The sequence below is a fragment of the Gambusia affinis genome, linkage group LG01 (genome assembly GCF_019740435.1).
Source record: "Gambusia affinis linkage group LG01, SWU_Gaff_1.0, whole genome shotgun sequence".
NCBI classification, from domain to species: Eukaryota; Metazoa; Chordata; class Actinopteri; order Cyprinodontiformes; family Poeciliidae; genus Gambusia; species Gambusia affinis.
The window spans coordinates 21,089,522-21,114,198 of NC_057868.1; the positions used below are offsets into that span (position 1 = coordinate 21,089,522).

Below are 24,677 nucleotides of genomic sequence, written 5' to 3' on the forward strand. Positions count from 1 at the left end.
GATGGGGAAGGGACCAATGTATCGGGGAGAGAGCTTTTTGGAAATGGATTTGAGTGGAATGTCACGTGAAGAAAGCCATACCTGTTGACCTGGGATGTATGTGGGTGCTGGTCTTCTCTTCCGGTCGGCCAGGCGCTTATTTCTATCTGCAGTGTGGTTGAGGTTACGGATAATGGTGTTCCAGACTTTATGACAACGGCGGATGTGATGACGGACTGAGGTGACAGAAATATCCTTTTCCTCTGAGGAAAGAAGAGGGGGTTGATAACCAATGGAGGCCTCGAACGGGGACATACCGGTAGCTGCTGAGATGTGGCTGTTGTGAGCGTACTCCACCCAAGGGAGGAATTGGGACCAGTCAGAGGGGTTGGTGGAGGTGAAGCAGCGGAGGGTGGTTTCCAGGTCCTGGTTGAGCCGTTCAGTTTGACCGTTGGTCTGGGGGTGAAAGCCGGAAGAGAGTGAGACAGATGCGTTGAGAGCCGAACAGAAACTTTTCCAAACCTGAGAGATGAACTGAGGACCTCGGTCAGAGAGGATGTCTTGTGGGATGCCATGGAGTCGGAAAACGTGTTTGATCAGAAGTTGAGCGGTTTGAAAAGCTGTGGGTAACTTACGGAGAGGAACGAAGTGGCAGGCCTTGGAGAAACGGTCGACGATGGAGAGGATGGTGGTCATGCCCTTGGAGGGAGGTAGGCCGGTAACAAAATCTATTGATATGTGAGACCATGGCCGTTTGGGGATGGGGAGAGGTTGCAGGAGACCAGATGGTGGTTGGTGAGAGGTTTTATTTCTGGAACAGATGGTGCAGGCTTGGACATACTCACTGACATCTTTATGGACAGAAGGCCACCAAAACTTGCGGTTGACGAGTGCAATGGTACGGCTTATTCCGGGATGTGCAGAGAATTTAGAGGCATGGATCCAGTGGAGAAAACGGGCTCGGACTGAGACAGGAACGTAGAGCTTGTTGGGTGGACAGGTGTCGGGTGCAGGTTCTGTTAACTGAGCTTGTTTAATGATGTCTTCGATCTCCCAGGTAACGGTGGCGACTGTACAACTGGGAGGAAGAATAGTGGCAGGTGCCTTCTCGGAATCGTCAGATGAATACAGGCGGGAAAGTGCGTCAGGTTTAATGTTACGGGAACCAGGGCGATATGAGATGGAGAGATTGAATCGAGAGAAAAATAGTGACCAGCGTGACTGACGTGGGTTGAGCCTCCGGGCAGACTGAAGGTAGGACAAGTTCTTGTGATCGGTCCAGACCAGCACCGGATGCTCTGCTCCCTCCAGCCAATGTCTCCATTCTTCCAGGGCTAATTTTATGGCTAATAGCTCCCGATCTCCCACATCATAGTTTCTCTCAGGAGGTGATAATCTGCGGGAAAAAAAGGCACATGGGTGAGTTTTATTGTCGCGAGGAGAGATCTGAGATAAAACCGCACCAACACCGGGGTCTGAGGCGTCGACTTGACAATGAACTGTCGGGACGGGTCTGGCTGAATCAGGATAGGTGCGTTGGCGAAGAGGGCCTTGAGGCGTGAGAACGCCGCTTCTGCCTCCGGAGTCCAACTATAAGGGATTTTGGTAGTGGTTAGTGCAGTTAGTGGTAAAGCTGTCTGACTGTAGTTTCTGATAAACCGGTGGTAAAAGTTTGCAAATCCGAGGAAACGTTGGAGCTGCTTGCGGGTTTCGGGTGTGGGCCACTGCAGTACCGCCTGGATCTTTTCCTCCGTTGGCCGTACCTGTCCGCCCCCTAATATGAAACCCAAAAAGGAAACGGACGGCTTGTGGAACTCACACTTCTCAGCTTTGACAAATAGTTTGTTTTCGAGTAGTCTTTGGAGAACCATGCGAACGTGGCGTTTGTGTGTCTCTAGGTTCTGCGAATAAATGAGAATGTCATCCAGGTAAACGAAAACAAAGATGTTCAGAAAGTCTCTTAAAACATCGTTTACTAGGGCTTGAAAAAATGCAGGTGCATTGGATAAGCCAAAAGGCATCACGCAGTACTCGAAATGGCCAGTAGGTGTCTTAAATGCCGTCTTCCACTCGTCACCCTTAGTGTCGCAGAAGATGGTAAGCGTTTCTCAGGTCGAGCTTAGAAAAAACTGTAGCACCATGCACTGGTTCGAAGGCTGATGATAATAATGGCAGGGGATACTTATTCTTAACTGTAATATTGTTTAGCCCTCTATAGTCAATGCAGGGTCTCAGGGATCCATCTTTCTTTTCTACAAAAAAAAATCCAGCTCCTAGGGGGGAAGATGAGGGACGGATTATACCGGCTGCCAAGGACTCTTTTAGGTATTTCTCCATAGTCTCTCTTTCAGGTCGGGAGATATTGTATAGGCGGCTGGTGGGTAACGGAGCACCCGGCAGGAGATCTATGGCGCAATCATATGGACGGTGAGGAGGGAGAGAAAGAGCCTTGGACTTACTAAACACAGGAGCGAGGTCGTGGTATTCAGCAGGGATTGTGGAGAGATCGACCGGGTCCGTCTCCTGGGACTCAGCCGATGAAGGACCTGGGGGAACAGCTGACCGGAGACAAGATGAGTGACATGAAATGGACCAGGATTCTAGGTGCTTTTCGGTCCAGTTTATTTGTGGGTTGTGAAGTTGTAACCAGTGGAAACCTAAAATTATGGGGGAATTGGCTGATGAAAATACAAAAAATGAAATAAACTCACTGTGGTTACCAGAAATGATGAGGTGAAGTGGTTTGGTTTTATGGGTGATGTGTGGCAGCGTTTTACCATCTAATGCAGTGACTCGCAGTGGAACAGGTAGTGGTTCGGTCTCTATTCTCAATTGTTTAACCAGGGAATCGTCGATCAGATCTTGTTACGCAGCGAGTCGACTAGGGCGGATAGAGAAAATGACTGGGTCTGAATCAGAATGGTTGCAGGCAGCAGTAATCGAGGAGAGTCCTTTCGTTGGGATGGTCCGCCAACCTCCTCGCCTCTACTGGCGGGACCGGGAGGTTTAAACGAAGCAGGACAACTAGCTAGAAATGACCCGGGAACCACAATAAATACAGAGTCGGGCTGAAATCGTCGCTGGCGCTCTTCAGGAGTCAGGCGAGCTCGACCTAACTGCATTGGCTCGGGTTCATGGGAGACTCGGAGAAACTGTAGAAGGGGAGCGGAGCCACCGAGGTGTTTAAATGGTTGGCTCTTGTGACCCCAATCTCTCCTACGGGACGGATTCTATTATCCAGTCGGATGGTCTGGCTAATTAATTCCTCTAGGGTCCTTGGTTCTTCAAGAGTAGCCAGCTCATCCTTAATGTTTTCATTTAGCGTTATAATATGCGCTCTTAAGTGACTGGGTTCCAGCCTGTCGCCGCAGCCTTGATGCGGAAATCAACAGAAAATTCCGCCACCGTTCTATTTCCCTGTTTAATATTCCATAACTCTCTGGAATTAAATGACTGGTCAGCATCTTGACAAAATACCTGTTTGAACTCTTTTATAAATTCATCAAATGAACAGCCATAGCGTGCTGGATCTGGGAAACGAAGCCGCCCATAACAAAGCTTGTCCCGACAACGAGGACAGGACGTATGCAATCTTGGAGCTGTTGTAAGGGAAGCTTCTCGGGGAGTGATTAAACATTATAGAGCATTGAAGAAGAAAACCATTACATTTTTTCCGGTCACCTGTGAATTTTTCGGGTGTAGGTGGACGGACCTCAAGCGTGGATTGGATCTCCGGGGCTGGGTTTGAAGCTGGAACTGGGTCTGAAACTGGGCGGGATCTGGAGGAGAAGTTTGAGGGCTGAACCTCAAGGAAACGGGTTAATTCAGACAGTTGTTGGTTAGTTTCAGTTTGGATTTTACTTAGTTCTCTTAATGCGTTTTCATGAGTTTGTAATATTGATTGTTGTTCGGCTAAGGCTCTCCGGATTGCGTCTGCTGGGCTGATTTGTTGGCCTGAGTGTTCTGTCATGATGGTAGTTTGAAACAAGCCCACATGCAGAACACCAAAACAGGAGAGGTAGTATCAGTGTTAAATGATTTAATAGTGATCACACAATATTGAGAGATGATCAGGATGGTCTGGTCCGGGGAAAAACGACAATAACAGCAACAATAGTTCACTGTGAGGAGAAAGCAGAATGATGAGTTCAGGGGTCGTGGGAAGACGGGAATCTCTCTGGGAAAAACAGGCTGATCTTACTTGTGGTAGATGAATGAAGTCTTGGAGGGGAAACTGTGTATGTCCGGGGTCTTGTTTTCTTGGTGGGTCCAGGAACAATGGAGGAGTGCGGCGGGGAGCGGACAGGTAGGCTTGGGTGCAACGGAGACACGGAGGAATGGAACGGCCGCCAGCCGTGGAGTCCAGGGAAGATTTGCAAACAACGGAGAGATGAGTCTGGGAACTCGGGCAACCTGTGGGTATTTTCCACGGCGTCACGAGGGCGGTTCAAAAAACCAGGAAATCAGTCAGGATCTCGTCAAGGGATAACCTGAAGGCAATGGAGAAAAACAAAGCAGATCACTAGAAGGTTCAAGGCAACAAGTAACATAGAGACAAGCTCAAGGGGGCTCAGAGGTACCGTGACTGGCTAACACTCAGGCGACGCTGGACTGGCGGCCAACTCCTTAAATCTGCACCGCTGATGAGGATGATCCTGAACAGCTGCGGATGATGATGCCCCGCACTCCAACCAGAACCTGTCGCCATCTGGTGGTAAAAAGGTGATACGGCGCACAGGAAATCCCACCATGCAGCCAGGACCCCGGAACACAACACAAATGGGGAACATGCAGAGAGGTCACAGTGCTGAAGCTGAGGCTTAGAATATATATCTGAAATCTAGAGCTCTCCAGAGATTGATCACATAACAGACTAGAAATTTATGGTTCTAAAACAAGCTAAAACAAGATATGAAGCAAAACCCTAAACTACCGTTTCTCCAGTAAAGGACCTCATATTTCTACTCATGCATCTGACCTGAATCACTATAAAGGAGTGAGAAACCCGTCTGGATTCATACCCCATCAATTACTTTTGTCCAGGACCAAATCTCTAAACAAAATACAATCCTAATGGAATCCCTTATTGCATTTTCTCTCAATTTGAACAAAAAGGGAAAGTGCTTCTGCAGTTGTTGGTTCTGGATCCTGCAATCTCCAGCACAATGTCAGCACACATACTGGAGTCTACAGATGGTTCATTGTCTTGTAGTTTTTACGTCATTCAAGGCCTTTTTAAAACAGATTCGTGTACACACAGAGGAGCAGAGGAACAGGCTAATGGAAACAGGATGCATCGCTACAACACTGGGAAGCTGGAGAGTGAGGCCTGTGAAAACACGCTGACACAACACTGATCATGGGCTTGGTTTCCGTAACACCCAGTCTGGGGTTTTGTTGCTTTTAAGGAAAACATAAAGCACGACTGGAATGAAAATATAGTGAGGTGTTAGGAGGGTGAGGAATAACAAAAGAAGAAACTGATGGCTACAAGTTGGTGGATTAACAGTACAGACTGATGTGGCGGATATCTGCATGAAACTACAACCGCCCCCAAACCACCAGATGAAAAACTAAGACAATGAGCAAATGTAGGGAAATATCAGAGAAGAAGAAATGTAAAGATAAACAATAACCATGGGGTGATACGGTCCTAAACTTAGTTCTGATTTTTAGACACTCTACTGCCTTCGTCCATGACCACACAGCAAGAGTATACATTTACAGCCCAAGCTTTATAGTACAAAAGAAAAAGCATCCCTAGATGTTCCTTTAAACAATGAGCTATGCAAGCCAAACCAATTCACATTAATCAAGTGATGCTAAAAGCTTCCAAAGCTCAACTTACTCCAATAAACAAGTATTCATTTACAAGGAGATAGAAGAAGAGGCCTAAGTGAAGGACAATTTAATTTTCAAACTCAGTAATTATAAGGAGCAAAAAAACAAATCGCATTTATTAAAAATGTTTTGCAGTTTCAGTCAAACTATGTACATAGAAATACTCCGCTCATCCATCCATGGTGTTGGCTTTCTGGTTTTAGCCCCTTATCAAGTCCGGAGGACCCCAAAGCACTTCACACTACAGTGCAGTTAATGAACTATTCATGCACACACTCACACACTGATGGTGGCAAGCTACTGGATAGTAGCCACAGCTGCCCTGGGGCAGTCTGACAGAAGCAAGGCTGCCATGCACCAGCGCCACTGGGCCCTCTGACCCCCACTAGCAGGCAAGATGGGTGAAGTGTCTTGCCCAAAGACACATCGACATTGGCATTCAATCAGATGGGAAATCTGATCGAATGCCAAAAAGGATCCAGGGCCTAACACTCAATCCAGAAACCTTACAGTGGAGTTCCTTTCAGCCTCTTTTATCCAGAATCTTGTTCTTTTAGTCATGATCTATGTCTCATGATCATGTGTGCATGGTAAGTAGATCGACCGGTAAATCAAGATCGTTGCTTTATGACTCAGATCGTTCTTCATCATGACAGACCAAAATAGAAACAGCGTAAATAGTTTCCTATTTAGCATATCTGTCTCTGTATCCTATCACTCATCAACAAAACGACAAGACACCTGAACGTCTCTCTTCTCCCCAGTTCGAGGCGGATACTGACCCACGCCCTGGAGTTTGCTTTGCTTATTCTGTGAACAACCATGGTTCTCATGGGTAATTTTCTTAAAATGTATCTTTATGGGTTAGAATTAGATAAGGGCCAATGCAGGTTTTGTCTGTAATAGCCAATTGTTTTGAGACAAGATATTGAACAAACCTATACCCAAGAGAAGGAGACCTGATTATCTGGGCAACTTTGTTTGGAAAAAAATGCTTCAAATGGGGATTATTTGTTATTGATATCTTTTTAACTGCTATCTAATTCATAATAATTGAGCTTCCAAAGAGAAATCTATAAAAAGGATGTTACAATTAAAGATTCATTAAGACAGAGATCTCCGTTCAGATACCCTTAGAAACTACGAAAAAGGACAAGAAAAATAAAAACGCTGATACAAATAACCAGGCCAGTCTTGAAGTTAAGCTCTCAAAGTCCTAAATACCTTGAGGACTTGGAGACTTTTGTTCTTGAAATTGGATAACCTTTTCTTTAAATTGTAACCTTATGTTTAATTCTTCAAACAACTTGGTTCTAATTTCTCTGTAAAGCTCATTAAATGTAAAATAAAATATTTATTTGTGTTGAGTTTTAATTATTTGCTGATGTACAATTAAGGCAAAGCTCCTTGCTGGAGGGGGACAGTTCTTAAATGAATCAGCAGTTCTTCTTTTTGCTCTCTGATTTATGCGGTTAACCTGTCTTGAGCTGGAATTGTTCCTGACTTGTGCATGAGCCTTTGTACTTTCTTACTCTATCAATCCTCTAACCCCATAAAATTTTTTATAAAGCATGACACTATGTCAAACACTCATAAAGTAAAAGTACAGACTGTGAGTAGCTTGTTAATCCAACAGAGACGAGTTCAATGAGATCCAACTTGACTCAGCCCACTAACACCGACAGTAATCATCCATTATGTAACTCATCTCTAATGTTTTTGTCCTATTTGTTTGTGCTCAGAGTTAGTGGGTCACGGAGCACAACAATGAGAGGCTGTGCTGTTTTGGTGCGGCTCTGTGAAACGCTCTGAATCAACCACTTGAAAATAATTCAGACTTTTTCTATCACAGATTTATTTAATTGCCCCATTTCATCAGTCACAAAACTCCACTAAACTCTTTTAACTTTCTGTTCTGAAATTTACACCCATCTACATTCCTTACACAGTAAACCAGAATTTAAAAACAGTGATCAGCTGAAAACTTTTTGACTTGTTTTCAAGCTTTAAAGCTAGCCAATGCTTAAACTACTGTTAGCTAACGATTAGCTAACATATAACGCTCTAAAAAATTGGACTTTGTTTATAGCTTATACCAGAACTGTTCACAGCTTTCTACTTGGGAATAATCAGATTGGATTCTGAGCTCAGGATTGCTCACCGAGCCCTGACATTCCCAGTCTTGTCGTTTTTGTGACTGGGAACCAGTGACTTCTTTTTTCACTGCAAAAGGCACAGACTCTGGTATCACCAGCTCTATCTGGACCAGATGAACAGCTTTTGTCATAAGCTTACTTTACTGTATTTGCAGAATATTAGTGTTGCAGAGAGAGATCACACTAATACATAGAAAATCTATGTATTTGTTTATACATATATACAGTGTAAAGTGTATGTGTTATAACAAATGATCATACAAATACTTTCTGACATTACTTGTAAATCTAAAATTGGTATTGGATCGTTTTGGGACATCATCATTCATCAAGAGAAACAAAGACAATGAAATTACTTAAAAAGTTATATGTTCCAGTGCAAATTAATGGCGTGACAGTTTGATGGAGCTGGAGCAGTTGTTTCTCTGCTGCCATTTACTGCTACATTGAACAGTCTTGGACAGAAAGTAACTCTAGTAACAATAAAACTTTTCTAACTCAACACAGATGATACTAATCTCCCAGTCCTTAATGTAAACTGTAGGTGATGGTGAACTACAACAGGCATCGGGAGGGTCGGTAAAATGACACTGTGCTGGATGTGAGAACAGTTTCTCTTTTCTGTTCTCTAGTAAAACCACGCTGACATTTGGCAGGTCACGCAACCTGCGACTTGCTCTGTTAGGGGGTTGCTCTGTTAGCTGCAGCTGTATGGAATATGTGTCACTGTGTGAAACGTGAAGTTTACTGAAAAAGGTAAAGCTAACAAACCTTCCCCTGAGCTGTTGGCATCTTCCCTTTACACATCAATTAAACACATGGCGCTCCAATCCAGCCAAAAACAAATAAAACAAGAGCGTAAAGTGAGGAAAGAATTGGCACAGGCATGGTCTTCTTTAATAGTCCTGTGGTTCTGGCAGGATGTTGGGACGTGTATGAAACCAGCTCAGCTCTGTTTACAGTTAAACCATATTTTTGATTTCAGAGAATTATAACAGCATGTGGTTTGGCTTCACAGAAAGACTAAATTATAAAGATCGTACTTTGACGTCGAAGAAACTATTCAGTTCATGCCACACCAGATGGTTTTAAAATCTAAAACATTCAAAAAGACTTGAAAAGAGCAACTAATAATTCAAAAGCGAACATAGAAGTAACATCCGCAATCAATGGACAATCACTGAAATGGGTATTGGGAAGTGTCCTACCATGGAGTGGCCCACAATAAAGACGGGAAGATCGGGATGGTGGGACTTCATGAGGTCAATGTGCTGCAGGGAATCCCTGATGTAAATCTGAAAGTCCCTGATGTTCATCCTCTCTCCTTCACTCTGACCATGGCCAACTGCAAGACGAGACAGTGACAGATTAGTCATTGTGAATGGTATTATTTAAAGACCTTTTATGCAAAAACATCAAGACTTTGGTGGATATTTAACAAATGGCTTTGCTCTAAGTTTTTAATTAGCGATTTAGGAACTCTCTCTTTCTCTGTTCCACTGTAATCCTTCTGCTTTGTTTTAGACAAAAAAGGAGTGAAATGGTGGATTGTTAAAAGGACATAAAGATTGAATGAAAAAACATGGAGGGGAAGCCAAACTGATGAGAATGAGGGAAATTCTGGCTAAGATGATGAAGTCATTAGAAGAGATAGGACAGGCTAAGTAACCAAATAAGGCAAAATGAGCTGGGAAAGAAAATAAAGTCTGATTGAAATAGAAAACTGCCCTGGAGTTGAATCTGATGAGAGAGGGATGCAAAGTGGGCAAACAAAAAAGAAATGAAGAAATCAAACCAGGCATAAAAGAAACAACTTATATTTACATTTTATTAGCAGAGTACAGTGAGATAATTTGTGTAGAAAGATGCACAGAGAAATCGTCTGGTGACTGTAATCTGACAATCTTCAGCTGACTGGTGACCAGCAGCAACTAAAAAAAAACCCAGATCTTTACCAGTAAGTGAACACACATTACTAAGCTTGACTGCGTAATGATGAAATAAACTTTTTCAGCTCAGTGGGGGAAGAAAACTCAATGTAAGCTATTTTCAGTAACAAGAATATGTTTAATTTAATGTTGGAGGAACCCCAGAGATGTAAGAAGCTTTAAAAGGGAACTGCATTTTCTATGACATGTTGTCTGAGGTTCATTAAGGTTGCAATAGGGCTTCAGGACTTTAAAAAAAAGAGCTGAGTACAGCAAAATACGTTTTTATCCCTTTGGGTTTTCCTGGAGCATGTTGGATTTAAAAACATTAGTTGCCTTTTGGAAATCTTAGACCCCAAATAAAGATCTATATATTTTAGGAATATACATGCAGTCTTACGTTGCAGCGCTACCCAGAGCACTGTCAAAAAAAGAGCCTAAAGATTTTGTCTTTGAAATGAAAAAACAGTAAATCCTTTTTTCTGGAGAAGGTTCTGTCACACACCCCATGTAACTTGCTTTGTGTTGCTAATATCAAGCCAGGAAGGCCGGAAAAATATATTTTGAAATTTGTTATGTCTGCTGCATATATAATTCGTAAAGACAAATCATCAGATCAAACATCTACAAAATTCAGAGACTGAAAATTGGCATTAAACTCCTGATCTATGTATAAATCTAAGCACTTTACAAGACGATGCTGAAACAATGTTGACTGCTAACAGATGAAATGTTTGTAAGAAGGGAGAAACAATTAATCTCTGCGGACTGTGAATGAAAAAGACCTAAAAATGCTTTATGTAGACAGAAATACCCATGAGACAGTGTGGGGAAAAAAGCTAACTCAATTGATGAACTCAGTTGGGAACGCCCTTAGGCGATGTGTGTTCCTGTGCATCTGTTTGCAGATGAAACAAAGTCTATAGGGACTCGCTCCAGTTCACTATTTTCGCTTAACGTCATACTTCAAAAGGTGTCACTGTGCATATGTTCAGAGTCATTCACCTCCTTTTATTGTGTTTGCCAGTGTTTCATTTCAGTTTCATTATTACTTAAGCAACTCTTTCTCCGCCTTTTTTTACTTTAAGAGAGTACAATAAGGAAGCCACGTGTTGATATTTAACATGCAAATGATGAACTGTACTGACATCACACAACAGAGATTTAATTTAATTTAATTTCCTCCTGATTTTTAAAGCAGTGTTTTTGTTCAGAAGAACAGTTTTAAAGTAATACATAAAAACCTAATACAAATTGTAGAACAGAAGAGCTGCATAACCTATAGTTGTTGGGAAGATCTGAGTTATAACCCACAGCACTGGTGCTGGGCACTGTTGGGACCTAGCATCCAGCACAGCAGCTGGTTACTATGGATACTATGCATTCATAGTATCCATAGTACATGTACAAGGAGCTACAATGATTACTTCCAGTCCTTCTGCTGCTTACACCACATATCCAGATGCTGCTCCCTTCCTGAAAACTGTTTGACCTCCTGACATCTAAAGAAAGATAACACTTCATCCATACCCATACAATGAAGACACTGTTTCAAAAAAGTACTTTTTACTCAATATTTTGAGAATATCTTAGAGAGAAGTTAATACTGATCTTTGGCTACGTCTGTACTGTCAGATTAATTGTAATGAACTTTTCACTAGTTCCACATCCAATTTATAACATATCAGAGATTTTGAAAGTGTTTTTATGTAAAAATTAATTTGCCTCAGATGAAGTATGTTACTGAGCATTATGACTTCTGCCTTCCATCTTGTTCCCATAAATAAAGGATCTAACAACATTCATATTTAAACCACTTGAAAACTGTCCTGCTCCAACTAGAAAAAACAACAACAGAAGAGGGATGCTTTTATCCTCATCTTCATACCCTGTTTTTTGTCAAAGCTTTGGTCTAATGCAAGATTGGACACTAACAGACTGTGTGAAATGTTAGAAATACGCTCACAGGTCACTTCATTAGGTGAACCTGCTCAGGTGTTTGTTAACTAAAATAGTGAATCAGCCAATCACAATCCACTTAGGCATTGAGATGTGACGAAGGTGACTTCCTGCAGTTCAAACCAAGCATGACAATGGATCAGAAACTGGACTTTCAGAAACTGTTGATCTACTGGGAATTGTACGATCCATTCATAGTAAATCTATTTTGGATTAACAAATGATCCAAAAAAAGAGAAAATATCCAATCAGCAGCAGATCTGTGCAGGAGAATGGATGATAGAAACCGACTAAACAGTAACTCAAATCACTAAAAACACAGTATGTCAAACCTTGAGGCAGATGGGTTACAGCAGCATAAGACCACACAGGGTACCGCTCTTGTGAGCTAAAATGTGTAACTACAGTTACAATTTATACAGGCTCACCAAAATTGGAAGACAACAGATGGGCAAAATTTCGCCTTGTCCAATGAATTTCTACTTCAGCTGCAACATTCAGATGGTAGGGTGAGAAATTAGTGTAAACAACGTGAAGGCATGAATCCATCCTGCCTTGTATCAGTTATTAATCCCGGTGGGGGATGGTGTTAAATTTTTTACGCACTATCTGAAAACTGCTGTTGGTAATGTCCATCCCTTTATGATCACAGATGTGGTGGAACAGGAGATTTGCATTATAGATGTTCAGATGACTAATCTGATGCAACTGTGTGATGTTGTCATGCTGTTATGGACCACAATTTCTGAAGAACGTTTCAGCCTTCAAGAGGAATCTGTGACCCAACAAATTGCAACATTTCGGAGAGGCCCCACCCTCTGACAACAAAGCGTGCCTGATAAAGTGCCTGGTGAATGAATGTATATCCAACAACTGACGTAAAGCACCGTTGTAAAGAAAACAAAGGATTAACCCATTGTTTCTCAATTCCCGTCTTCAGGGACCGCTGCCCTGCATATTTTAGATGCGTCTCTGTTCCAGAACACCTGGCTTAAATTATTGCTGGACCTCCTCTTCATGCCATAGCATGCTGCAAAACCATGTTCAATCGCCCACTTATTCAAGTCAGGTGTGTGGCAGAAGGGAAACACTTAAAACATGCAGGGCAGTGGTTCCTAGTGATGGTGAGATGAAGCCTCATGAGGCATTGTACCACTTGAGCCAATTGGTTCGAGAAAGGGTTCATTTCTTGAGGCTTCATGTGCACACGACACCACCTACTGGCCAGGTGTACAATCACAGCCCGCTGTATCTTAACACATGTGATGCATTGAATTTTTGTCTATTATGGGTCTTGGGAATAACTTCACAAAAGGTGTACATATATGTACAATAAAATATTGTTTGAACAATAAAATATTGTTTGAATGTATTCTCTGTGTGTAATTATTCCCAAAATAGTAGTGTCATGTGATATGGCATGTTGTGTAATAATGTTTTTCTGTGACTCTAGAAAAATGGCATGAGCTTAATCAGGCAGAGGACAGTGAAAGTGCTTGTGGAACTAGGGAGGGGGTAGTGAATAGGCTAATGCTTGTGTAACTTGGATGATTTCATTCATTTTTTTTAAGAAACAACAATTTCTCCACAGTTTTAGGTTTCAAACGATTTCTCTTTTTTGACACTACTTCTCCAGCCTTTGAAAAGACACGCTCACATGGCACACATGATGCCGGGGTGCATAAATAAATAAGTGCAAGTTTGTACAGATTGGGGTACAGTGACCGATGATTATAGTATAGTATATAGTATAGTAATGAAATACCTTGGCTGGGTGAAGCTCCAGTTTCCTCCCTATTCTCATGCAAGGCACGGTAGTGTCTTAGCTTGTACCCCAACTCCTTGGTGCACAATAAACACCTAAACTTTACAGAAAATAAGAAACAGTGAAAAATACAGTTCCTCATAAGCAAACCTAATGCATCTGCAAATGTTCAGTTCACCTTACCTCTCGCTGGCTCCATCCTACTCCTATCCTGTCTTCGCGCTCCTAAATCTCCTATCTATCTATCTCTCTCCTAAACTCTCCAAACACCAAACTAACTGTCTCAAACTAAATAACCACTATCCAAACTCTGCTATCCAAACTATCAAAACTCTATCCACTCTCTCAAATGACCGCAACTCGCCTACAACAACCCACATTTTGAATGGAGCCTGTGGGGTTTATAAAGCTGTCAAACCGCGCGACAAAATCTGAGCCATTTCCCGAAGCAGTCACGTGGTACAGCCGGGCAGCGAGGCTTCGGACGTCATCGTTTTCGGCTCCTCCCCTAAATGAAGCAAGCCTCGATACGCGCTTCACGGAAACGCCCCCTCCATTACTCGACACACGCCTCGAAGCCTCGGCTCATCACGTAACATCACTAGTGGTTCCTGAGGACTGTAATTGAGAAACACTGGATTAACCGAAGGCCCAGAGAACAACAGGTCTGTCTTGTTTTGAACCATTTCCTCGTCCGCTGACTGGTAGGGCTGGAGAGTGTTTTGAAAACTTATGTACAACAACATGTTTCAGGAAGAAAAACAACGTCCATTGAAAGCTACAAAGCAAAATCATTTTCTCAAACAGGATTAGTTGGCTTTAAAACGAATAATCTGTACCAGCCAGAGCTGTATGTGACTACTGATAAACATGAGGGACACAGTGAGCGTGGGCGTAAATGTATGCATGGGCTTACAGTCCTGTGATGTGCGTTTGTCACTCACCGTGGTCATGAGCAAACACCAGCAGGGACCGTTCTTTCAGTCTCTGTGCAATTTCTTCATATGGCCCGCTGTGTTCTCCGGCTCCATGAGCAATAAACACCAGAGCCCTGAGAGGAGATGAGAGGGAAAATGTTGATTTTTTTTTTTTCTAGACCGGATTTGTGCGTGACTTCTTTTATCCCCTTCCAATCCCTTGCATGTGGGGATAAACTGAAGTTTATATTCTGCATGGGAGTGGCATCCTTCCTTGATTTACCGATAATCCGGCTCTGCAATGCAACAGTTTGTGACTTGAAATAACCTCAGAATGTCCCCCTGGCAGGCCCTGTGTATGAGCTGCAGAGGACCGAAACGGACTTGCAGGATGATGGAAGAAAATCATGAGCAACAGCAGAAAAAGACAAGCTGAGAATGAAGCAGCCTGTGTGTTCAGAGATAACAGCTATCATCCATCTGTCAGTCTGCCTGCCTCTACACACCCCTGCCTGCCTGACTCAAAACACACACATGAGATGCCACCAAAACATGGCAAAGCGCATGAATTTAGCAAGAGCAGCAACTGTATATTCTTGCAGCTCTTTCAAGACCGAAATATGAGAACACAAGCTAAAAATGCAGATTTTAGCAATCCCGTTTAGTGAAGCATCTATTTTTACCTAAATGTTTTCAGTTTTGTGGTACAAAAGTATTCATACTCCCTTTATATTGATCACACTTCAGCAGCAAGCTTTACTATATTTCGAGGCAATAGACAACACAAAGTAATGAAATCAAATAACACAGTTTGGCTTAATTTACATAGAGAATCAGGATAATGTTTGCAATTAAATTCCCATCTGATTATTCAGGTGGGTAGCCATGTCTTAGTTGGCAGTTCTGTTGTATTGTTTAAGAACTAACTTAAGAACCTAAATCTGTAATTTTAAGTCTGACCTGTCTGCTACTGTATGTTTCTTGGTCTTCCTGATGTTGTTTCTTCACTGATGTTCTGCAACATGATGGGCTTCACAAACAGCTGGATTTATGGTAAGATTAAATTACACATAATAATGTATTTACTAATTAGATAGAAGAGAATTAAAGTGGGCTGAATACATAAAAGAACAGTTCACATTCAAGTTTTTATTTTTTGTGTCAAAGGGATGTTATCTTTTCCTTCTATCTCGAGATTATGGACGATGGCTCTGAACCCCACTGTGGACAGATGGGGTGATGGGAGTGGAAAGCAGAAGTGGAAGAGCAGGGGGTTCAGGACAGAGGAAGATGATGAAGAAATTTTAAAATTTGTAGCAAGTATCTTATGATTAGGATGGAATTGAATTGGGAAGATATACGAGTGTCCAAAAGAAGAAACTGACAATCCTTAATAACATGAGCTTGAGACATATAGAGCCAGAATAGTTTCTTGGATTTCTTGTTGGCTTTTCCTTTCAATCAAGTGACAATAAAACACTGGAAGAAGTGTTGGATATTTACCTTATTTATTGCTTCTACAAAACAATTATGAGCAGCCAAATTTTTTTTGACAAAAAAACGAACATGTTCATAAAATAAGATATTACATAAATACTAACCCAATTAATTACAAGTTCTCTATAAGATTTAGGTCTGTACTTTAGCTGTGCCACTAAAGAACATCTACCACGTTGAATTCAAACCATTTCTGTGCAGCTATTGCTAGATGCTTTGACTTTTTCATGGTGATCTCATCAGACCAATGAACTCTCTTCCACTTGACCATAGATTCTCCCACGTGCCTTTTGGCAAATTCTAGTTTCATCCTCAATCTGAGTTTTCTTCAAAGCTTTGAATGGTGAAGAACCCAAGCAACAGTTGTTGTCTGTAGAGTTTCTCCATTTCAGCTGCCTGATGTAGGCAGATTTACATATGTAGCATATTCCTTCCATTTCATTAAGAAGGAATGTTTTTGCATCCATCCCCTGACACATACTTTTCAGTAACCTTTTCTCTAATTTACTTGGAGTTTTCTTTTGTCTTTATGCTGCAATGGTATCCAGGAATACCGATTAACCAGTGAGACAGGTTTCTTTATCTTGCAATCACTTGAGACAGCCACAACACTCAGCGGATGTCCATTTCACTCCTTGTGAGACTGGACACACGTTTCATTGGGCCAATAACTTTAAAAGTGGTGAATAATGATGCAACCACCTATTTTACATTACGTATTTTTATTTATGTGTCATTTTTTTGTAGAAACCAGGTTTTACCTAAACATTAAAGGACTTCATAAAAAATGCCATATTTTTAAATAAAGATTATTTTTGCAAAATCAATAAGAAAGGTAAGACGTCCAAGGAGATGAACACAAGGTGCTTCATCTGTACATATCTGTAGAAAAACAACCTATTCTGATTGGCTGCTGACTGACAGGCATGATATGTTACCAGTAACGTTAGCTGACATTTCTCCTGCAGTCATCTCTTCATCTTCAGCACCACATTCAATTAAGAAATGTTCTCAGTTTGTATCATACCTGAAAAACTGTTGAAAAGACTAAAACATTTTTTTATTAATGGTTATCCAGACTTTCTAATAGTCTTTTTCTTTTTCTAGTAGGTAATATCCCCTGAATCAAAAGGCTCCTAAACTACAGTGTTTAACCAGTCTCATGTCAACGCATAACAGATAACATGACAGTAAATTTAGGGGTTTTGAAACACCGCCCTGCAAATGGGGAGTATACTGGATTTTTATTCCTAGAATGGGGCTTGTTAGGGCAACACTTGATTTTATCAAATGTTTTGTGTCTTCTATCAGCGCATACTAAGCAGGGGAAGCGGAGCGTTCCTTCTCTCAGAAGCATCAGTGGTGCTGAGAAGCCTGCAAGAGCTTCACTAATCAGCAGCAGACAATTAACCCAAATGCATTCAGCGACAGAGGAAGGAGGGGACAAAGTGAAACGAAAAAGGAGGAAAATGAGCGAAGGTGTTACGGGCAGGGTGGGGAGGGGGAGTAGAACAGTAGTGACTGTTCATCAGGGGTTCTGTGTCACTCACAGCTCTTCCTCTCCTTTTTTTAGGCATCCATCGCTTGGGGCTAAGACTTCCTCCGCACTGGTCACAAGTGAACTTGAGTGTGAATCAGTGTCTTTGTGCGACCATAATGTTCTGCAACACACAACCAGAGGAGCTGCGGTATATTAGCGGGGGTAATTTGGCTTTGCTGTCAAGGCAACCGTAGTGAACAGCATGCTGCAGACTCCATTTCTTTTCAGGATTTTCTCCATCCATAATTTCACCGAAAGGGTTTTTGATGCAATGGATGAGCTCACATTTTATTTCTGTCCTGTAACAAAATGTATGAAAACAATAAAATAAATTGTACTTTCAGTTTAAACGCTCTGAATAGTCGCATACTGGTTTCATTCAGTAACACACTGCAGGCGGCTAGGTGACATGACCAAGATATCCTCAGTATGATGGCTCAGCCACACAAAGCCACCTCACGTTTTTCAGGCACTTTTCAAGCATTTGTTTTGCATTATTATTTGAATTGGATACTACGTTTTGGTATTATTCGTATAAAGGAAAAAATTATTTTCTGACTATATGAAATTCATTTAAACACCAGGTTCAATTTAGGGTAAACGTTTGAGGTTCCAAAATATTTTTTTGCCACATTCCATCAACAAAATTAATATCAAACAAAGATACCATTAGTAAATAGAAATTGACAGTTTTCAAATGGTGATTTCAACTGAGCAAACCTTTTTGAGCAGAGATCAAGCATAAAAGTTACTGCCTCTGATGAGAACTGATGGCATCTAACTACAAAGCCATTTCTGAGGCTTTGAGATTCTAGTGTACAACGGAGAGAGTTGTTATCCTCAGACGTAAACATGTGATGGAACAGTAGAGGACCTTCCTAGGAATTGTCGACCTACCAATATTACTGCAAGAGCTCATCCACGACTCATCCAGGAGGTCGCAGAACAAGCTAGACATGGATCTAAAGTCCAGCAGCCCAGCAGGCAATAGTCTCAGCGAAGGTCAGTGTCTTTGAGTCAACAGTAAGAATAAGACGAGACTAAATAGCATCCAAAGTAGGGTTGCAAATTTGTTTGTGATAAAATTAGACAATGTTTAATTTTATGATTAAAGGGACTAGTGTGCAGTGGATGGATTTAGGGACATTTTCACATGGCTTTTTCCAATAGCAAATGAAATCACCACTTGAAAACGTTTTTTGTTTATCAGGTTGGACATTTTACTCCGGTTGTCTTTGTCTGATATTAAAATCTGTTTGACGACCTAGAAAAGGAGCATATGCCAAAAAATGAAAAGGAAGAAATCTATATGGGTGAAAAGACTTCTCGACAGCACAATAACATTATCATCAATTCAAATGAGCTCTACGCTTCATCTAAAGTGCACCATGTTTGCCTAAGGTTTGCATCATCACCCCCATAATTAATCCCTATTTAGATCTGTCCTATTACGTAAAGCTGGAAAACTTTCAGATTTTCCTCCTTTTTCAAAGGATTCTCGCTTTTCATTGCCTCTTCTTTCATGGGAACTGGAGATCTACTTCTCTCTCACACAGCTTCCGCTGCTTGAACAACGTGGCTTAGAACAAGTCCTATTAAACCACCCAGAGAGTGAGAGACAGGTTGTGGCTCCCACTGCTTTAACACGGGGCTAGTCCAAACAGCCACAGGGTCTAAACAAAGCCAAAGCCCTAATCCACCTGATTATGTATAGCCTGTGGGGTACAGCAAGGTTATAAGCTTTATAAAGCTCTCAATGGTCCTCAAATTCTCCACCATTACTGGTGAGCATTACTTGGAACAGGAACTTACCAGATTTTCAAACACCAGTCTGTGCTACTTTTCTGCTGTCATGTTTTCACATTGCAGCTAATAACAAGGTTTAACATGCTTAAAATGACTCATCTTCATTTAGTTATTTATTATTGAAGAAAATTGAATTATTATCATTTTTAATATTCATGAGTGTGTATTTAGAGTTAGTAATCTATGACTTTCTATTTTTCAGGGATTTAATTATGACCCATCAAAATGGGTAAGATCAGAAAACAAGCCATTCAGCTAAAGCACATGTATGTTCACTCCTATAAGCCCAGGAAATGGCTACAAGAAAATTACTCCCCCAAACTTCCTGGCTAAATGTAAACAGAAGGTCATGAAGCCCAAAGCAGAATTTAAGTTGCCTATTTGCGTTTGTATCTATGCAACGTAAAATTGTTTGTGGAAAATCTGCCTATTTTCTGATTTTTTTCATGAAGCAAGTCTAAAACATTCAACAGAAAATGCAACTCTGGAAGCTGAAGTCCCTAGGTGCAATGCTAATTGACATGCTAATGGATGGTGCTTGCAAAGCAGCCAATCCTGGAGGACCATTGATTTTTCTTGACACTGATTGGCTGTAAAGCAAAGATCAGAAAGACTGCAGCTATTTAATTCTCCAGTAGTGCAAAGATGGTTTCCACTGTCAGTACACGTTAAGGTATATTTGTTTGAATTATTAAAACAGCGTTATAAGTTCTTTCAGATGCTCTATAGTTTAGTCTCTAACAGGGGACTGAATACTGGGGATCCACTATTTTCTCCAATCCTACTATAAGTGCTTATTTGTTTACATAAACCCCTGATATAAAATTGTATCTGGATTGTTTGCTAAGTGTATGAATAAAAAAGCTAACAAGAAAACAGAAGCTAAAGAAGAAACAGACTTCAAGATGTTTTGATTTTTTTTTTTGAAGGAAATGAAACACTAGAAAGAATTTCCGTTTATTTTACTCTTATTTCAAGTAAATTTTAATGTATTTCCACTGTTAATCCTTTTTCTTTTCCCAGTATTATGAAGTACAGTGCAAAAAGACTCACTGTAACTCAAGTGTAATTCAATATAACTCAGAACCATTTAAGACACATTCAGGCTGAACTCCCAGGTGGCAGGAAGAGTTGATGCACTTGGAGCAAAAAATAAAATGGATGTGACAGATAAGAACTGTGCGACAGCTGCAAAATGATGCCGAGTTTGACAAGTAGAAAGCTAATGTGACAGACCAGTACGGAAAAGGATGCTGGAAACGGGGAAGTTATTATGTTTGCGTCAAAGTCTGCTGAGCAGAGTCGGAAAAAAAGACAAGAAACAGGAAATTGCTGCATGATGGAGAAAGACCGAGGCAGATAAGCTGTGACAGTAGGAAAGCTTAAACCGATGGAATAAAGAATGGTGATACTTTTATATCTAAGATATTCCTTTGCACAGATAGGTTTTTTTTTGTTTTGTTTTTTTTAGAAACAATTGATCAGAAAGTCCTAAATAAAAAGGAACCTAATTGTGCAAAGACCTGATCTTAAAATGAAAAACTCAAAAATAACAAATTAGCACATAAGATATGTAAGGATGGCAATTAAAACTACATAGAAAAATTCTATTGTCACCATAATTCTATTGCAACATTTAATTCTTCCCATTTGGTCACCTTCCTAAAATAATAGCTCAATTTGTTTTTGCAAAAAGTGGCTTATGCCATTAATTTGCAAAGATGACAAAATAATCCTTTAAATGACTTGACTCCGTGAAGTAAGATAGATGCTGAAAAACACTATTTATGGAAATTCTGAAATCCCTTAGAAGCATCACCTGAACCCCATGCTACCACAGAAACCTCCACAAATTGCCCTCCATAAACTCCTTAACAACTTGGCAAAGGAAAAGCATGTTTTTCTGATCCACTGCCAAGCCAAATGCCACACTGCACTTCTTGAATGTGAGGTTTGTAAACTAAACATTCCCAAGTCTCTACAGCGTCTCAGGACACGTATAATATTATTGAACATCCTCAAAGACCTCTGGTATGATTTATAACTTGATTACTCATATCTCAGCCAAATTAAAAGACACTACCTAAAAATCTACATCAGTTCCTAATATTCAAAGTGAGCTGCCACCTAAAGTCAATATCATAGGTCATTCGTTATAGATCTGCCATAAATACCCCTGAGTGTTAATACAAAGAGCACCATTGTAATAAAAGTATTGTCCACAGACACAGGAGGAGAGTTTAAACTGCCTGACATTGCTAAAATGCAAACAGAAAAGGAAACCCTGACCTCATCTGACATTTCATTGTGAGGGGCTATAGCTGTCTGCTGTATGCAAAAAGAGTTAGTAAAGTACAGGTGCAGGTTTCAGATATAGCTCCAAATCGGTTTGTGTGTTCATGTTTTTTAACGGTTAACCCAAGTCAAATATCTGCTAGGACCTTGTTAATGATTACAGATGTCCCTATGTCTGTCTTGTTACCTTTCACCTCTTTCTTGTTAAAATAAGACCATTTAAAAACCTTTGACCTAATTTTTTGTTATGCTCACTTTGTGTGAAAATAAAGTAACACCTTTTTAGCAGCTTCACAGTGGTGATCGGGTGTAACATAGTTTCCCTCTTAATATGAGCTACTTAGCAAATTTTGTAAAAAAAATAAAATAAAATAAATAGAATAAATAGTAATGTCTGGAACAGATGCTTGGAACAAATAAATGTGTGGATGTGCCAAAACTTCCTCCAGCTGAACAGAAACAAAACTGAAGTTATTATTTTTGGACCTAAAGAGGAACGATCTAGAGTCAGTGCACAGCTTCAGTTATTACAACTGAAAACCAGCGATCAGGCCAGAAACCTGGGAGTAGTGATGGACTCTGACCTGAACATTCAGAGCCACATAAAGACAGTTACAAAGTCGGCCTTCTATCATCTGAAGAACATTTCCAGGATTAAAGGACTAATGTCTCAGCCAGATCTAGAGAAACTCATCCATGCGTTTATCTTCAGTCGTATTGATTATTGTAACGGCGTCTTCACAGGTCTGTCCAACAAATCAATCAAACAGCTGCAGCTGATCCAGAATGCTGCTGCTCGTGTTCTCACTAAAACCAGGAAGATAGAGCACATAACACCAGTTTTAAAGTCTCTCCACTGGCTCCCTGTAGCTCAAAGAATAGACTTTAAAATACTGTTGTTAGTTTATAAATCACTGAATGGTTTAGCACCACAATACATTAAAGATCTGCTGCTGTTGTATTAACCTTCCAGAACTCTCAGGTCTTCTGGTTCTGGTTCTGCTCAGCATCCCCAGAAACAGAACCAAACGAGGAGAAGCGGCATTTAGCATCTATGCACCACAAATCTGGAATAAACTTCCAGAAAACTGTAAAACAGCTGAAACACTGACTTCCTTTAAATCTCAACTAAAAACCCACTTGTTTAGAGTTGTATTTGGAACGTAATCAATTGCAAATTTATTGACAGAATCTGACTTGATGTTGTGTTTTTATTGTTGATTCTATGTTGCATTGTATTTTTGTGTTTGATTTGATGTAAAGCACTTTGAAATGCCTTGCTGCTGAAATGTGCTATACAAATAAAGTTTGATTTGATTTGATTTGATTTGGAAGATATCCTTGAATGCTGAGTTGATATTTTGCCCCAAACACTTCAGTAGTTGCTGTTTTGAGTAAGCAGTAAAATAAGTTCTGTTCTACTGGTAAGATGTGCGACAGTAGTGTCCACTAATTCACTGAAAGTGTAATTTAAAGTTTCTAAAGTATTTTTTTCCAGATGACTTTTAATAAAACAGAGTAGCAAATATAAACAAAAAAAATTTTCCATGAGTATTTAGTTCATTCTTCATAATTATTTTCCTGTAAAATAATAAGCTACCAGAAAGGTAGATATATCTTCTATTGTTTCCCAGAATACAGAGATTTTGTGAAAAATTCTGGAGCTAAAATGGCAAAGAAATAAAATAAAAAATTCTCAGATATTATTCCTTTGTGAATTTGATGTATCATTGCAGTAGCACATTATACATTAAAATTTTTGTTTTAAACATTTGTATGCTAATTTGAGAATTTCATACTTGCTTACCTTTATGATTGAGGTACATTAGCGGTCTTTAAATACATTTAAATAAAAATGGTGCTGAGTGGTTGGCTTTTTCCCTTCTAATTATTTACTTATGATTTGCCTGTTGTGTGCAGGCCTTCATCCTTTTACCGTTACAGTTTTTTTTAAGATATGTATTTTCATAAAATATTCTTGCGTTCGGTCATCTAATCCTCTAGTATGTTCAAACAAAGGTCACCCTGCCTGGGCTTTCCCTTTTCAAACTCTATGGGGTTTCATTTTATCCTGAATGATTCATATCTGCTTTTTAACACTTCAGTGCATTTAATATTTTGAGTAGCTGCAGAATTATTACTTTGGTTGTAATGCAAACGGCATTGTGATATCTTGTAGAAATGGGAATGTAAAAGACCGGCTTTAATATGTCCCCTGGTGATGAATAATAAACTGCTTATTATGACTACATTAATCACCTTCATGGCTTTTGTCTGGGTGCTTTGTTGTTCAAGAACCTAATGATTCTGATTAGCATTTAGATAACTGCTAAATTAATGTTAATTACCCCTTTTTTGGGAAAAAAAACATAAATTGCTACAAGCAATTTCTTTGTAATCTTCTTTGGTTTCTGTTTATATCAAGACAAAAATCCTTAATCTTTTTACGCAGTGCAAATAATTTCTATTATATCCAAAAATATATACCTTAAATGTATTTATATTATTGTTTTACAATTTAACATATATATATATATATATATATAATACTTTTTTTTAAATTTTTTTTTGCTGAAACTGAAGTTTTGTCTTCTTCATTTTCTTGTATCTAAATCTGTTTCTCGCTGAGCAAGAAGCAGATTCTACAGAGATGTCGAAACCTCTACATCGATAATATATTACAGTTACTGCATCTCATGATAATAATCTGACAGCAGTTGCACATGGTCACTGTAAGCCTGTGGATCTATTACAGGAAACATTCAGTCTGTGTCTTTTCTTTTTAAAGAGATAGGCTGCTTTTATCCAGACCACCTTAGATGCCAGTAAGTCTATCAGAGAAAATTGGAAGTGCACACGTTTTCCAACAACTCTTAAGCACATGGCTGGGTTGGTGATTTAACCCTGACTTTCCAGTTCAAGACAATCCCTCCACCAAACTATTTTTAAACCCAACATTGTTGATTTATCATAAAAAAATGCAGTTTAAAACTA

At 40.1% G+C, this 24,677-nt stretch overlaps 1 protein-coding gene and 2 long non-coding RNA genes across 6 annotated transcripts in view; 1 reads left to right on the forward strand and 2 right to left on the reverse strand.

Moving 5' to 3' along the window:
• mgll (monoglyceride lipase) overlaps nt 1-24,677 on the reverse strand; it is a 56,279-nt gene that overhangs the window by 26,310 nt on the left and 5,292 nt on the right. For both annotated transcript variants that reach the window (XM_044118188.1, XM_044118180.1), the window contains exons 3-4: nt 14,573-14,679; nt 9,185-9,321 (exon numbers count right to left, since the gene is read on the reverse strand). In XM_044118188.1, the coding sequence (XP_043974123.1) occupies nt 9,185-9,321; nt 14,573-14,679 (244 nt within the window). The remainder of the gene's footprint in view (nt 1-9,184; nt 9,322-14,572; nt 14,680-24,677) is intronic.
• Nucleotides 3,804-4,789, reverse strand: LOC122831786. The gene is made up of 3 exons (XR_006370761.1): nt 4,560-4,789; nt 4,181-4,469; nt 3,804-4,100 (listed from the first exon to the last, which is right to left on the reverse strand). It is a non-coding gene; the product is annotated as an uncharacterized LOC122831786 (long non-coding RNA).
• Nucleotides 14,201-17,873, forward strand: LOC122831792. Of its 3 annotated transcripts, XR_006370764.1 has the most exons (5): nt 14,201-14,293; nt 14,895-15,027; nt 15,588-15,598; nt 17,354-17,521; nt 17,616-17,873. It is a non-coding gene; the product is annotated as an uncharacterized LOC122831792 (long non-coding RNA). The 3 variants fall into 3 exon arrangements; XR_006370766.1 differs by lacking the exons at nt 17,354-17,521; nt 17,616-17,873 and adding an exon at nt 15,713-17,343; XR_006370763.1 differs by lacking the exons at nt 17,354-17,521; nt 17,616-17,873 and adding an exon at nt 15,741-17,343.